Source organism: Apteryx rowi, unplaced genomic scaffold, assembly GCF_003343035.1.
Source record: "Apteryx rowi isolate R43461 unplaced genomic scaffold, aptRow1 scaffold_1153, whole genome shotgun sequence".
NCBI lineage: Eukaryota > Metazoa > Chordata > Aves > Apterygiformes > Apterygidae > Apteryx > Apteryx rowi.
The window spans coordinates 47,742-63,732 of NW_020447368.1; the positions used below are offsets into that span (position 1 = coordinate 47,742).

At 42.3% G+C, this 15,991-nt stretch overlaps 1 protein-coding gene across 1 annotated transcript in view; it reads left to right on the plus strand.

The window, feature by feature from the left end:
- The first annotated feature begins 820 nt into the window (after positions 1-820).
- The window catches only part of TMC2 (transmembrane channel like 2), a 42,093-nt gene continuing 26,922 nt past the window's right edge, over positions 821-15,991 (plus strand). Inside the window, exons 1-9 of the mRNA XM_026080441.1 lie at positions 821-866; positions 1,180-1,227; positions 3,275-3,614; positions 4,623-4,775; positions 7,001-7,091; positions 8,037-8,118; positions 8,445-8,551; positions 10,710-10,808; positions 14,724-14,866. Coding sequence (XP_025936226.1) covers positions 821-866; positions 1,180-1,227; positions 3,275-3,614; positions 4,623-4,775; positions 7,001-7,091; positions 8,037-8,118; positions 8,445-8,551; positions 10,710-10,808; positions 14,724-14,866 — 1,109 coding nt within the window. The remainder of the gene's footprint in view (positions 867-1,179; positions 1,228-3,274; positions 3,615-4,622; positions 4,776-7,000; positions 7,092-8,036; positions 8,119-8,444; positions 8,552-10,709; positions 10,809-14,723; positions 14,867-15,991) is intronic.

Genomic DNA, 15,991 nt, shown 5'->3' on the forward strand with positions numbered 1-15,991 from the left:
TGTCAGTGGAAGCTTGGTCCAACAGAAGATTGCAAACTACAGAAGGCAATACAATACTTTGTGTTACTAAAGCACCTTCCAGCTGAGGGTCTCACATTAATTAATTAAGCCTCAGAGCACCAGAAGGAAAATCTATCCCATTTTACCAGCAAATGCAATGAGTATGCAAAGGTCATGCAGAACAGAAGGAGCAAAGGACAGAGCCAGTGTCCCGACTCCTGACTCCTTGCTGCATCTATTAGCCCATGAGTCCCCTGCCAAGGACACACATGGAGGACAAAAGGTGACCCACAGTAATGCCTGAGAGGCACTGCACTGAGAAGTTTAATAAAATGCAGAAGGAGAATGACTAGTAGGATTACACAGATTGACATAGGTCAGTAAAGAATATGGCATTAAGAAAGCTGACACTTTCAAAGCCTGCAGCTGCATGCTTATGTCAAAACCAGACGTGACTTGTGTCTGTGTTTCATATGATACCACCAAATACCCACCAAAGGGCTTTCCTTCATGTTTAAATAATGAAATGCAAGGTAATGCCGACAGGTGCTTTTCACACTGAGAAGGGATCAGAAAATAAAGTGTCTGGATTGGGCTGTGGCAGAACGGGGTCTTCCCTGCCTTTCCTGCTCTATTCCTGCCCTCCTGCACCCACATGGCTCGTGAACAAGAGGTCACAGGCGCCTGGATGTCCCCACTTGTGTGCAATGCTCAGGAGACAAGTTCATGGGCACCAGAAGAGAGAGAAACCCGTATATAATTGGGGTGTGTGCATGCAACAAAGCAGCTACAGTATCTGTGCAAAAGACGGCAAGCTGTCATGGGGAAGAAAAAGAAATGTGCGTTAGAGGTCATCATGGAAGATGGTTAGTATCAGTACAAGATCATTTCAGTTTTGATACTACCAAGTGCTTAACAATATGTCTCAAGGCTTTTCAAGCACACCATTTTGTGCCTGTCAAAGATCATGTGTTTTCAGTTCTCTCATGCAGGGAACTCTTGTTAATTTGCCAAATCAAAAGAAATAATAAGAGCATCACTATAGAAAAAGAATATAATGCATAATCAATAAAGAACATTCTGCTGACCTCAGCTGACTGTTAAGAACTGCCTGTGTAAAATATTGCACGTGCAAATCCAAGCAACAACTGCAATTACTCTTTGTTCTTTGTCTTGCAGCTGGAATAGACATTGATGGACAAGTCGAAAGTGACACAGAGAGTGAAGGTAAAGTACAGATTAAAAACTGTGGTCTTGTTTTGAAATACAAGAGGTGATACCTTTTCTTTTTCTCTGTGGGTTGTGACTTGCTCCTTGCTCTACAGTAGGAACTGTTTCACGGGCTACTTGTAAGCAAACAGATTTTCCCCTTAGAGTTTGACTTACAATAGTGATATGCAAAACGCCAGTCTTAAATGGTCTGTTCCCTTCTACCCATGCTCCTAAAGTAGGAGGCTGTTGTAGCCCATGGTTGCAGTCACCCCTGGTAAAACAGGCATCACAGTAAAGCATCACCCTATGCCGGGCTGTGACTGATTTGCACCACACTGAGCTCCTGCTTGCTTTCTCTGCTGGGCTGGTGCTTTTCTGTAATGCTTGCTACTGTAACACACTGGTATCTTTATTGCTCATGACCATGAAAAGACAGAAATGAAAGTGGATTGGAGACAGATTAACAGCTGATAGCAACATCAGGAAGAGCCAGTGACAGGATTAAAAACAGCTTTATCCTCATATGTATAGTAAATAAAGAGAAATAGTTAAGTAACACTAAATAGAGAGAGAGAGATAAGGGGTAAGATTGTAATAGCACTGGATAGATGATATGAATGTAGAGGCAAATGGACAACTGTTTCACATCCTGTGTTCTGTAAACAGCCTGTATGATCCTTAAAATATAAGAAAATAATCAACAAAATGACTGATTTTTTAAAAATCAAATCCACCTTTCCCACACAGACAAACAAGGAAACAAGATAAAAGTGACAAATGAATGTCCCAGATTTAACCTAGTATTTAATAGCTCACAAATGAAAGCCATGACAGTTAGTGGCACAAAACGGACATTTTCTCAAAAAGGGTAGGTGGTCCTTTAACCTAGATCACTCTCTGAAATTTAGCTGAGATAGACCATTACATAGTAACTGAAACCTACCTAATGGCTCTTGAGAAATGAGTTGAAAATTCCTTCTTATTCCCTGTGACAAGTGTGACTACCACCACTTACTAATTTTGAGTGACACTAGCCAGCAAAAACTATGTGCTTGTTATTAATTTCTAATTTTTCACCAAAACAAAAATGCAAATACTCAAACTCTTTTATGTTTCTATTTTCCTCTCCTTTTAGACTGCACATTTTTCACCCTGAATCCCACTCCCCCCCAGTTTTCTTATTCCATTATAACTTCTCCAACCTTGAGGAAAAAATCAACGCCAAAATTTAAAACTTCATTTTTTAATTGAATACTCTATTTTTTTCAGTCAGAAATTTTAGCAAATTAGAAACTAAAAGAATCTGAAAACCTTACTTTTGATTTTAATATACTTGATTGCAACAGGGAAGGAGTGGTTTGAGCATTTTCTGAATGTTTTTTCCCCCTTCCATAATATTTTGCAATTAAATCATGCACCATTTCAAGCCTTCAGAACTAGAAGTGCTTTTGAACCTACACAAATGAGTTTCTTAGCTTGCAGTGCCAATGAAAATGAAATGTGCACCAAAGACTATCTGGCTTTTTTCTTCGCTGGAGATAAACTTCCCAATAGAAGGAAAAACTCAGAGAAACCAAACCTGGTGCCGCCTAAGCTGTACCTCTTCTCTATATAAATAGAAGATATCCATCCCCAGACTTAAGAATTAAGCAGCTTTGAAGGACATCACACCAGCAAGCACATTACATACTGTTTAACTAACTGCATTTTCTGTTTCCACTGTTCTGGTGTATTTACAGGTCAGGAAGATGCCTGTAATGTGCTCTGAGGAACTGGGCTTTTGTTTTTGGAATTAGTTTCCAATTTTCTTATGGTCACACACCAGCCACTGATGTGCTAAAATGAGTCTTTCTTCTCTTACATGGGAGTTGTGTAACCAAGAGCTGGATGTGACTCTCAGACAGGGCATAAGGCAAAGCCCACTGAGGTCAATGGACGTCTGTTCATTGACTTCACTTGGGTTTACATCAGGCATCCCCCTGTGCTTTTCTGGTGAATCTGTATTGTCCCAACATGGAAAATTAAGTGTTTCCCTAAGTACTTTTTTTTTTATCCATTGCAGAAGATGAAGCAAAGGAAAAGACACCTAAGAAACAGCCCCTTAGGAGAGCTGTCAGGCCAAATAGACTTGAAAGGGGAAAGCAACAGAAGGACAAAGAAGAAGATGAGAGCAAAGAGGAAGACAATGGTCCTAGACAAAATAGAGCCTCTAAGAGAAAAAACCACCAGAGAAAAAACAGTGACGGAAAAAAGACAGAAGAGGGAGTAAGCCGGAGGAAGAGAGAGAGAGACAAAAAGGCTTCTACCAAAGAGCAAAAGGATTCAGAAAATAAAGAAAAGAAAACAAACAAAGAGAAAGGAAAGGAGAGGGAGAACAAAGGGAAGAAAGACAGGAAAAACAGGTAATTTAACAATCCCTAAGTACTGTACCACATCACAGAACTGCAGCTATAGCTTTATAGACATGCCCTGAACTTGTGGCATATTGGTCAGAACTCCAAACCCAATAGACTGCGAATAAGTTGTTCCTCTTCCAAAAAAGATACAACTATGAAAAACAGTAGTGTAAAATGCAGTGTAGCCAAACCGTTTCCAAGATCTTCTGTCATTATTGTTTTCTCAGCGAGGATCAGATTCGTATATGTAATYGAGTCCTAACGCATACAGCTGGGGGTAGAAAAGTCCTCTTGAAGACAGTTTCAGTGACTTAGATCTGGGCATATTTTATTGGTTGAATGACGGAAACATTGAGGCTTAAAAGGGATCTCACATTTTCAAGTCTCTTCCCCTGTCGAATCTTGTTTGTTCCAACCTTCTGCTTCTCCCCATATCTTGTTTCCCTCCAAAGATGTGAAAAACATTTCTCTAGAACCAGCTGCAGCACTAGACAATGTTTCTGTAGCTGAAATGTGGTCCAAAGCACAATGTTAGGTGAGTTATGGTGGAGCACGATCGAAGCCTGATTATCATGGCTGGAATCAGTCATGCCCTGGGTGAAAAGAGCTGGTGCTGGCACTGCACCAAGCCACCCACGGGGACAGTGAGGCCACTGGGCCCTGGGGGAGATGCAGGCTCTGGGTGCTTCAGGGACGCTGCCCCCTATCTTGAGATTTCAATATGGGAACACCCAAAAGCCTGGGGCAGAGGCAGGTCAGAGTCTGAGCAGATATGGCACCAGGAAGTGAGCGTCTCTAACCGTGCACTGTCCATATCACGTCTGTCTGCCTACTAGCCTGACCCCCCTTTACTCCAGATGATGATCCTCAAGCAGGGAGGACCCTCCTTCCTGCAGGCCAGCTGATGGCTCTGCACACCATGTGGGGGCCCTGGGGAAGGAGAGACTGTGCCCACCCCAGCCACTATGGCTTCCATCCAAACATTAACATTTTTTCCATTTTGTGCCCTCCCAGTACTCCTTCCACTACTTCCAACTCATCCGATGAGGAATCACTGTCAGAAGAAGAGCTTGCGATTCTGATGGAACAGGTGGAGCAAAAGAAAAAACTAATTTCCACCATGAGGAACAAGCCCTGGCGAATGGTGAAGAAACTTTCGATGCTCAGGTAGCCACCACACACCAGGAACCAATGTCCCTAGGGTGTTTGCTTAGTGTCAACTGCATTTTGCCTTTCTCCCAAATTGCATTTTTGCTGCTGCTACCCTAACACTCCAGTCTTGGAAAAAGCAATGAGCAGAAACCCAGCCAACCTGTTCTGGTTTAAATGATCCGAGTTAAAATGTGGAATTCATTTTTTAATCTCTGTAACTGGAGAAGGGACGAGGTGCAAATCTGTTCAACTGATATCCACAGCTAGGTCATTCTACCCCTGTATTTAAAACCAAATGATTCACTACTGTCAGGCTACTTGTTAAAGCAGACTCTGTGCCCTCCTTTGCTTATTCATGCCCATTATTAGAAATCAAAGCAGCAAGGTGCCGTGTTACTTCACACTTCCTGAAACAGTACTGCTTGGAAAAAATACTGTATTGTTTACAGATGTTTATGGAGCAAAGATAATATTGCCACACAGACCATGCTGAATGTAAGAATAGCACAGACAGCTCCAGAGATCACTTAGTGTAGGGGAATCAGGAGCAGCAAGACAGTGAGGTAGGGCTGTGGGGCTGACCAGGGATGTCAAAACCCACAGATCAACAGGAAATAGCTCATAACAAACTGGATAAGTCACTGAGGGAATGATTCAAATCCCAGTTCTCTTGATTAAAAGTCACCTGAAACCCCTTTCTACCAGACGAGAATTTGGGCATTCAGAATAGCACTGGAACATGGGGATGGTTGATGTCCCACTCTCTGTGTTTGCCTAAGGCGCTGCTCAGAGCTGCAGCAACCAGGCTGTAAAGACCAGCAACCAATGTGTATCTCTTCTTTTCTCTTTTAACACCCTGAAGGTCAAGACCTGCTCCATCCTCCATTAGAACCAGGATGCCTGAACCCTGCCAATTATTTCTAAAGATCTGGATAAAGAAAACTATGTTAAAGCAGCTTTTCCATCTCACAGGCATGCTGTGAGCCTCAGCTCACTACAAATAAAATTTTATGACCCTCCAAGTCAGAAATTCTGCAAAAAAATGAAAAAAAAGCAAGTATTATTTCTGACATATTTTCCCACTCATATAGGATTCTGTCAGCTAAAACTCTGCCTAGGATCATGTTTGATAACATATCTCCATCCTGTCATTTTATCCCTGGACCGTGGCAATCATTACCACCCTTTACTGAACCTAAAAAAAACTGTTGCATTGTTTGTGCAAGGGGCTCTAGAAAGGATCTCAGAGTGCTGTACATTCATTAGTTACGTTAGTTGTACAGTTTACCCATGAGACAAGAAAGGATTAGCTCCATTGCACAGATGAGAAATGTGAAGCACCAAAGGAGTACAAAGGATATCCTGAGTCCTTAATCTCTTCTCATTTTATATCATCTACATCAACACACAATATAATCTTATTCACAAACTCAGCATACTCAATCAACATCTATTTAGGTTCTTTGCTCTGTATTTCCCTTAGAAACCCATTCAAAAACTAATTTTAATTTCCAGCCTAATTTTATTCCTGGCCAGTATACACTCATTTGTCTGGCACTGAGATTGTCCTGTTCTGCCAATAGTTTGTCCTTGATATTTATCCATGGGGGCTCTTCATGGAGGGAAATACTACATCCTCTTGGAGTTTGTTTCATTAGAAAATATTCTTTTCTTCTTGACTAATGCACCAGGATAGAGAAGTTGACAGGAATGCCAGAGACCAAGAGCTCTTGAGGAACATGCAGATCTTCATCCRGGGAAAAAGCAGGAGCAAGATTACAGGCAAATCTCTGCTGCATGAGCATGAGTGCTTTGGCGACCCTACAGTTAGTCCCAGATGAAACTAAGCTCTACACGGCACAGCAACAGCACCAGGAGATAGTAGCTAGCGCCTCAGGAGCAGCATGGGGCATGCGAGCAACGATAATGCCTGTCTCAATGCAAGGCTGCCTCTGAGCAGGGTTACGCTCACTGCCGGAGTTGTGTTTCCAAGGCTGGAGGCAGGACAGCTCAAAGATGCCCATGCCAATGGTTTGCAGGATGGCATTGCCTGCTCAGTGCCTGGCTGTAAAACCACACAGGAAACGCTCTCAGCCAGAGAGAGACCAAAACCCCTGCCTTTACACAGGGAGGGCAGCGCGACTGTCTTTTCCACCTGTGCAGGCAGTACCATTCACAGAAGTGAAAAGCTGAAGACCCTTTCACTCTTTCAATAACTGTCTTGTTTATTTTTAAATTAGGGAGGCACAAGCTTTTGTAGAGAAGTTTGAAGGAGCTTTGGGAAAAGGAAAGGGCAAAAAGCTGTATGCATATAAGATGATGATGGCAAAGGTAAGCACTGCAATGATGGCAGAGAAAACATTGGGTACCTGCTTACATACTCAGCATATTTTTGTCAGAGTTTATAATCCATATTTTGGCAAAAGAAACACCAGGAAACCAACAAAAGCTTCCTGTCCACATTCAAAAAATGCTAGCCAGATTGACATCTATGAAAATTACAGAAAAAATGAGGAAATTTCCCCCTACTGTAATCTCACTGTCACCTTCCCTGAAGGGAGGGTTTGGAGGAACAGGGAAAAACATGAAGGAGCAGGAAAAATCTGGTTGCAATCTCCAAAAACCCTAAGCTATGAGACAAGGTACCCACTAAGGATGAGAGAGGCCATCCCAAATTCATGCGCTGTCCCATGGACTTCCATAAAATTTCATCTTTCTCGTTGACGAGGAGACAACAGGGACAATTGAGGCTGTTTTAAGATTGAAGTGGGGAAGCAAGTCGCATGTTGTCACAGAGATTATACTGAGAGGCAAAAAATGGAGCCAGACCTGAGCTGATGAAATCAATAGGAGTTTAGCCACTGGTCTGGAGAGAAAGCATTCAAGCTCAGTGTTTTATCAAATTAATTCTTGTTTTAAATAGAGTTGGTTTTGCATCAACTCTTTCAATGCAGAGCTAGGTGTGAATTTTCCACCCCTATATAATATGGTAAAATCATAGCAAAATAGTACTTTCCCCAAAGCCTAGAAAGTTTAAAATTCAAATAATGAACTTGTGGGGGGGGGGTATGGGGGTGCGTGAGGGGAGGGTGGGTTGAAAGCAGTTTCTGAAGGAGTGCAAAAGATCAGAACCAGATCCAGATCAGAGTTTTTGCTTTGCATGTTAAGGCTTTATATCCATTTCTAGCAATGCTACCAAACCCTAACATTAAAGTCCTCTTACAGCAGCCTCCCTGTTCACACCTCTCTGCTCACAATGATGTTGTCTTGTTTCAGAAATGGGTGAAATTTAAGAGAGATTTTGACAATTTTAAAACACAGTGCATTCCCTGGGAGATGAAGATAAAAGAAGTGGAGAGTAAGTGGAAGTTGCTCTGCCGTGTGAGATGGCAATAAGACATTTGGCAAGACAGCTCTGTATTCATTCAAAAATTATTCCAGTGCCCTGGTCCCCAGTCTTCACTTGCCCTGGGGTTCAACACCAAACAAGTAGCATGTACCTTTGGCAATGATGGTCTTCACTGTCTCCATGAGCCTTGATTGTAACAGTGGGTGGAGGGGGGGCTGTTGGGAAGGCTCCTGGGCAACACATGGTCGGTGACCTATGGGTAGAAGACTCCAGGTCTAGCTGAGGACAGTTTATCCCTCCTAAATTTCTAAACACTAAGTATCTTCTGGTTCAAGGTCACTTTGGCTCCTCAGTTGCTTCCTACTTCATATTTCTGCGATGGATGTATGGAGTAAATCTTGTCCTTTTTGGATTAATATTTGGACTGGTTATAATTCCAGAGGTAAGCGCTTAATTCTGCTTTCAGTAATATTCAGCCCACTGATTACCACAAACATGAGATTGATGGCACAAACAAGTGTTTTATAATCATGCTTTAAAAGAATATAATGTGTAAGAATGATATATACAAATAGTGACTTATAAGGCTGTTACTGACACAGAAGCAGAAGTTATGTTGAAATCAGTACACCTAAAATGCTGCTGAAGATCCTGCCCATCCAGCAGCTAAAACAGAAACTCAGAAACCTAACTTGATGCTATTTTTACATTTTGACTGAAGTGAAAAACATAATCTAGGAATCCTCCTAGGTACAAGCTCAGGTCCATAAGAGATATAAGAAATGAACTGTGTTCTTAAAGCAATTAAGAAAACCCCATTGACAGGATGGCACCTTCCCAAACATTTTCTTCACTTCTCTGTATTGTAAAAATCACAGTAAAGATGATGAAGTAGGAACAATTATTCCTACTTAATTATTGAGAACCAGAATTATTGGCTGCAATCAAGTTCTCACTGGATTTGTTGAGTCCAGTTTTGACATATGTTCAGTTCAATGAGCTTTCACAAACTCAAGGATAAGATTACGGTGGAAAATTGCCCAGACTTCTGACGGACGGCGTCAATGCCAGGGACCTCTCCTCYGGGTTTGGAGATGCCGGTGTTGACTAGCTGGGGGGACTGCCTTGGAGTGACAAAACCCATGAGCTCTATCTGCACGGCCCAGCCCAGCATGGCAGGCCAGGGCAAGGACACCCAAAAGCGCCCGCTCCCAGTTTCTCCAGCAGCACCTCTGTGGGCCCTTGGAGGGGCTCAACCCCTGGGCAACAGCCACTGCAGAGCCCTGTGGCAGGAGAGATCAAGTGAATGAACAAATGGTTTCCCAAGAACTTTAGTAACTAATGCTTGTTTGGAAAATATCCCCTTTCTGTACTCATTCAGATGATTCAAAAGGAAGAGTTTTATTTTTATTTTTCCACTTCTCACTGTTTTTGGAGAAGGAAAAGGATCCCATAGCCAGCTTCATATGATCATTTACAGAAGAATTTTTTAATGTAGCCATTATAGCTCAGGCTAAATTACTCAATACAATCTTCAAAGGCTGTGCAGTCCACAGACAGTGGCATCTGTTCTGTTCAATGAAGATTTTTATAGAGCAAAAATGCAGCATATAGTCCCTCCTGAGGACCATGCTTTTGTTCTCCTTAATGTGGTTGTTCACACTATCAAAAATAAAAGCTCCGTTTCCTCCCAGAATGAAGAGATATAACCATTAACATTGCACAAAACAAATGTATTTTTTTAAAGAACTATGCATATGGTAGAGGATAAAATAGCTTTATATAATTTATCTTTAATGTATGCATACTATTACTCATTGCCTACTGAGCTGTTACAATATGGAGAGTAGCTGGGCAATAAACATTTAATCATAAATGGTTTCAAAATTAATTAGATAGCCCTGAAAAATAAGTGATAGATGACATGCTAGGACCCTATGAATACTAATGAGATATTTTGGTATGTGCAGCACAGTCTGCTTGTAAATATGTTATTAACTCTCCATAGCCCTTGAAGTTCTCCCTGTGAACTTCAACAGCTGCTGGACTTGCTGCAACTCTGCCTTGCATGGTGCCGTTAGGAGAGGACATACCATGAAACCTGTTCCTTGTGTCATGTTGCTGGTCCCACCTACACTTCTTGCCCAAACTTAACTGCACTTCACCTCGTCTTGAGATCATTTTTCAATTCAAGGCTATATAATATAAAAGCTATCACAGGCTTGACCAAATGCTCTTGAGTCCTCTCAAGGGAAGAGTCCTGCATAAGCAGATAAAATTAATCCCTTTATTGCATTAGACCCATGAAGTTCAAGCAAAGAAGCCTCTTGCTAAACTAAGGACATTTAAACGGGAGCTGTTCATGGAGGAATATAATTCCTTGCCAAAATACTTCCTGTGCAATGGCTGCTACCAGGAAAAGGAAACTCCTTTGATTATTTGGGTGAAATTAACTCTTTTAAGCTGCAGGTCTGGTATTAAGAAAACATATATTAAAAGAAGAAACCAAACAGAATTAAGGAAATCATTAAGAAAATAATGAGGAAAAACTGTACAGTATGTTATACTACATACGTATCATCATTATTAATCCTCTCCAGGTCCTGATGGGAATGCCATATGGGAGCATGCCAAGGAAAACTGTACCCCGGGCTGAACAAGCAACAGCTATGGATTTTTCAGTTCTTTGGGATTTTGAGGTAAGTACAGGACAGTTAATTATAAGAGATCAATTGAATTTCTGGTAAAACCCTTCAGAAGTTATCAGCTACAAGCCTAAATTTGGTTCCAGGATAAATAAGCAACACGTACTTTTTGTAGAAGATGAAGATACTCCTGCTGCCATGAGTGGCAGAGAGCACAGGTCCCCAGCATGTGCAAGTGCAGGCATCTGCATATGGATTTGAACCACTTTCATGTACAAATGTGCTTGCTGGCATACGCCACACATGCATTTACACACACACACACACACACACACACACAGAGGCATATATTTCTTGGTTTTGCAGGAACAAAGCAGATGCACTTTCATTCAGAATGGGATGTATCATGTCCCAACACAGAGCTCGCTGACACCACCCAAGATGTGTCTGTTTGGGGTCACTGAGGTGCAAAAGGACAAGTAAAGTCCACTAAGACCAGCGGAGTTATACAGCTCCACACTGAAGAAAATGAAAGGAAATTTAGGAACTCTATGTCTGTCTATCTACATTTTTTTGCAGAAAGCACCAGAAGCCAAAGGTAGGTTTTTTCCATGAACATTAGTAGAAGCAGGTGACTGCATAAACTGTAGAGCTCATTTAAACCACATTCCACTTAATCCAGAAAATGACTTCAAGCTGCAGGCCTCGTTCACCCAGCAGGGAACATCTTAACATACCACAGAATTTGCTCATAACCTCGGGAAGAGGATTGCTCCCCCTCATCCCCACCACCACTGCGCCTGTGAAATATTTATATGCGCTTTTAGCTGGTACAGGTTTCAGATTTGCATCTGAAAGGAAAGGCCGAGCTTGCAGCAGCTCCTCAGCTCTGCTCAGGCAGGGCTGCAATATCAGTTCAGATCCCACTCACTGAGTCCTCAGCACCACTGCCGCAGGATTTCACTTCAGCTCAGGGTTTGTCAGACAGCCATAACCCAAACTGCTTACAAGCCACAGCACTAAAATTCTGGTCTAAGTAAACCAGCATCTTCATATAAGCAGAAAAAAGATGGGAAATGAATGAAATAAAAAGGGGTCACAGTAGTCTGCAGGGCAGCTGCTTGCTCTTTACTAGTAGCAGCATTGCAAGTACTGAAGGGGATTTCAGTCTAGACACAGGGCAATGAGGTAAGATGCTACGTAGCCATCCTCTCAGGTTGTCATGCATGACTAGAGATGAGGAAAACTACACTTGTGCGTATCTAACATGAAGATCCTGAGAGCCTATTCACTGGAAATCAGCCTGCCTGAAAGACAGTTCAGGTTGAGCACCCATAGTTATTCTTTGCCTTTGGAGAGTTAGGCCAAAGGGATTAAGTGTTTTTAGGGGAGACAGTATTTCCCTCAAAAGAAAAAGATGTTTACTGGGAATGAAGAGAATCCACTATGGCCAGTTCCTTGGGATCTCACTTTCAAAGCTGCTATTTCTGGAAGTTTTTTTGAAATGCTATCTGGCACTGGTGCACACATTACATTACCTTCTGTGGGACACAGTCCTTCCATAAAAAACAACATAATTTCCTTTATTAAAAAAAAMCCATTAATTTATATACAAGCCTTCAAGTACTTGTGTATAAAGGAATCTTATGCAGTCAGACCTTTGTACACCGCTCATTTTCTTCTAAGGATCCTTAAATCTCGCTCTCCCAGTCCTTTCACCCACTTGCCAGCATCCAAAATTCACCAGAGGCAAAGGTGAATTAGTGACACATTGAATAACATTGCACTGAACAAAAAGCTCATCTGACCAGCGCTCTGTGAAAATACAAGAAGCATCATTTAAATCCATTCCCACAGAAGAAAAAAAACAAAACAGGAAGACTATGTGCTGCTGAACTGCAGCTGCTGGTTTTGTTCAAGACCATAAATTGTACACATAACAGTAAGGAAATTTGTTCTTGGATGAGGCTGTATCATTGTATTAGAGTAAAAGACTAACGACTACAACCAGTCTCCTGCCTGGTGCTTGGTACATACATCTACATTCCCCTGTTGTCACTGAGGGCTTGATCCTCCGCCTCCTTCTGCCACACAGGTCCCCATCCTGCACCTGCTCTCTTGCTGCTTGACTTCAGGGAGCAATCACACAAGTGGCTCATCTGGCAGATTTGAGAAGCGATCTCCAGCCATGGGGCAATGATGTACAGCTATAACCTCTGCAGCTGGAAGATGTCAAATTAAGCCCTTCACAGAGCCTTGCCCTTTGAAAATGAATAGATGCTTATTCCAGTGTGCTCAGTAGGAGGAGTGCAAGGGGGAAATACATTTTAAAACAGGCTTAAAATGAAGAGTTAATATGCTGGTCCCTGAAAAATATATTTCAATAGAGGGGAGCCAGTGGAAATGTATGATTTGGCAGCAAACAGGTCACTTCACGCATTTCTAGAGGAGTAGAAAGGAATATACCTCACTCGGACATCAGACACTATGTCTCATAAATGGGGTTTAAAGAACATACTGGATGATGTGTGGAGAGACATTCATTTTTCAGTCCCTACAATAAGATGAATCAGAAAGATAAAGGTTTGGGATTCCAACCTGAAAATAAACTTTACTAGTGCATCATCTTTATATTTTATGGTGCTTTTTTCTTTACACCTCCCCAGCCCACACTACATATAACATGCTACAAAACTCTGGTCTGCCAGGCACAGGCTTGCTGAGTTACCCCGAGTGGCTCAGCAGCACTGGACGAGAAACATGCAAAGTTATCCTGTGCTGGTGGCACAGCACTTTGTGCAGAATGAATGTGCAGCTAATGTTGCAACCAGGGAGACCAAAGATTTATATTAGGTTAGAAATGAAAAAACTAGCACTTTGGGGGACCCTAGTCTAATTGATTAAATGAAGGTGGTCAAACACCGCAACAGAGGCCCAGAGAGGTTGTGGGATCCCCATCCATAGAGATTTTCAAAACTCAGCTGGACAATGCTTTGAGCCACTGGATTTAATTGTGAAGTTGGCCTTGCTTTGAGCAGGGACCTGGACTAGACGACCTCCAGAGATCAATTTCTAAATAAATTATTCAAYGTTGCTAAACTAGATCCAGTTTCACAGCCCCTGGTATGGTCTTCTAGTGATGTCTCAATTTTGGTTCTTCCAAAAACTTGATCAGAGAGGAGCTTTCTCAACTATCACAGAGAGATTGATTTGCTACACATAACTTATCAACTGAAAGGTAAGAGGCAAAAAACAGAGAAGTACAGTATGCAATGATATACAACAACTTGGGTGAGATATGACAGAAAAATAGGAAGAGATCCCTAATGCAGGTTAGAAGATCTGCACATTCATTGAATGCCCAACAGTACAGCAAAAAATAGGTCTGCTTGAGACAACTTAGCTGATATTGTGTCAGAGCTTTGCTTTCACAGAAAATAATGCTTTGTTTTTAGTCTTTAGTTACATTTGCTTTGCAGGCGGTAGCCAGTAAAAGGAACTAAATCTGCAGGGGACTGAACATCAGCTGCCTCCTAGCTGAAAGAAAAAGTTTCATATCATGGTGGGAAACCCCTTTACTACAGCATTTTCACAAGATCTGAGTCTTTGATACTGGGTTAGAGAAACAGATGGGCTACAGCCACAAAGAGCAACAGGGATGTTTTTCTGCTAGAGATGAAACAATGATAGATAAAAACTTCATTTTAGTTTTGAGCTGGTACTCCCTGACAAGCTTCCCCTCTTCTTCCCTCTCTTAGGAGAGTAACAATGGTGCATCAACACCTCTCAGAGATGACAGGGCAGCAAATGGCCAAGAATGAGACACTAAAAACTTTGTCAAGTTGATTTTCCTTGTTTTAAATCTTCAGTTTTCTCCAGAATGGGTACAAATATTTTGCAGTAAGCCTCTTTCCTGCAGAAGAAAAGCCTCACAGCTTACACAAAGGTTTGCTTTTGGTTTTCCTCCAGGGGTACATCAAATACTCAGCACTCTTTTATGGCTACTACAACAACCAACGGACGATCGGCTGGTTAAAATACAGGCTACCGATGGCATATTTCATGGTTGGGATCAGCGTATTTGGCTACAGCCTGATGGTTGTTATAAGATCGTAAGTATGGTTTGTGTTCCCTTCTCTTCCAAATACACCCAGATATGTCTCGCAGCTAATTTTCCCCTCCACCAGGCACAGCTAACAGCTTGGTCCAGCCGCAGCTTGGCTCCCGCAGCCCCAGCAAGGACCCCATGAACGTGGAGCCTGGGGCAGCCCCTGGGGYTTTGTGGGAAGCCTGGCCCTGCAGCCCTTCGGGCACCATGAAAGGCTTTGCTTCTCCATGCTGTGGCTCAAGCAAAATCACACATACAATATAAAACCATTAAACTTCTGTCAAATAAAGGACAGAGAGGCATTTTCAGGTTTCCCTGCTACCTGCCTCAACAATTTCCTGAGAAAGCTCGGGACTGTAGAAGACAGGAACTGGAAATATCCTCTGGGTGAAGGAAATACTTACTCCACCCTCACCACATTAACCCAGTATAAACCCAAGGTGTTTGCCCTGTGTGTGCTGGGTGCCTCCAGTACACCTGAAAAATAACTGCAAGCAATTAATTTACCACAGCTTAAGCTACCAGTGCTCCACTGGATGCTCTTAGCAGTTCAGCTGGCAAATCTTAATACTTGTCAACAGGACACATCACGAAACAAAAATCCCTGGACGTCTCTTCAATATGAATGCACCACCTCTGCCTCAAAGTGCCTGAGCCCCTGACCCTGGGAGAGCGCTGGGAAAAGCGGGGCTGTATGCTTTCTGCGTTCATATACTCTTACCTCAGCATCCACTGCCACCTCCTATCATGGGCTAGATGGATCTTGGGTCTGCCTTGAGATAGCTCTTCTTCTGTTAAACTGCAGTGATTTCAACACTTGCAACCCCTGCCTCCCTGGCTTGCTCACACACATTATTTTGGACTCATCGACCTCCTTCTCCAGCGCTATTCTTCCTTCTCCTGTCTAGATTGCTATACTCCTTCCTCCGACTTTACTATAGGGCTGCCTAACAAGCGGATTTTGTACATGAAGAAGAAACTTGCCTACAGGAGATTTCAAAGGCTCCTTTTCCCATCCTTTCATTTGCAAAAAAAGGCTTCTGAAAGACAGTGTGAACTGCACAGCTTGCATGAGGAGAACAGAAAAGGGCCAAATTGACAGATTGTTTTAGATGCATCCCCAAACCAA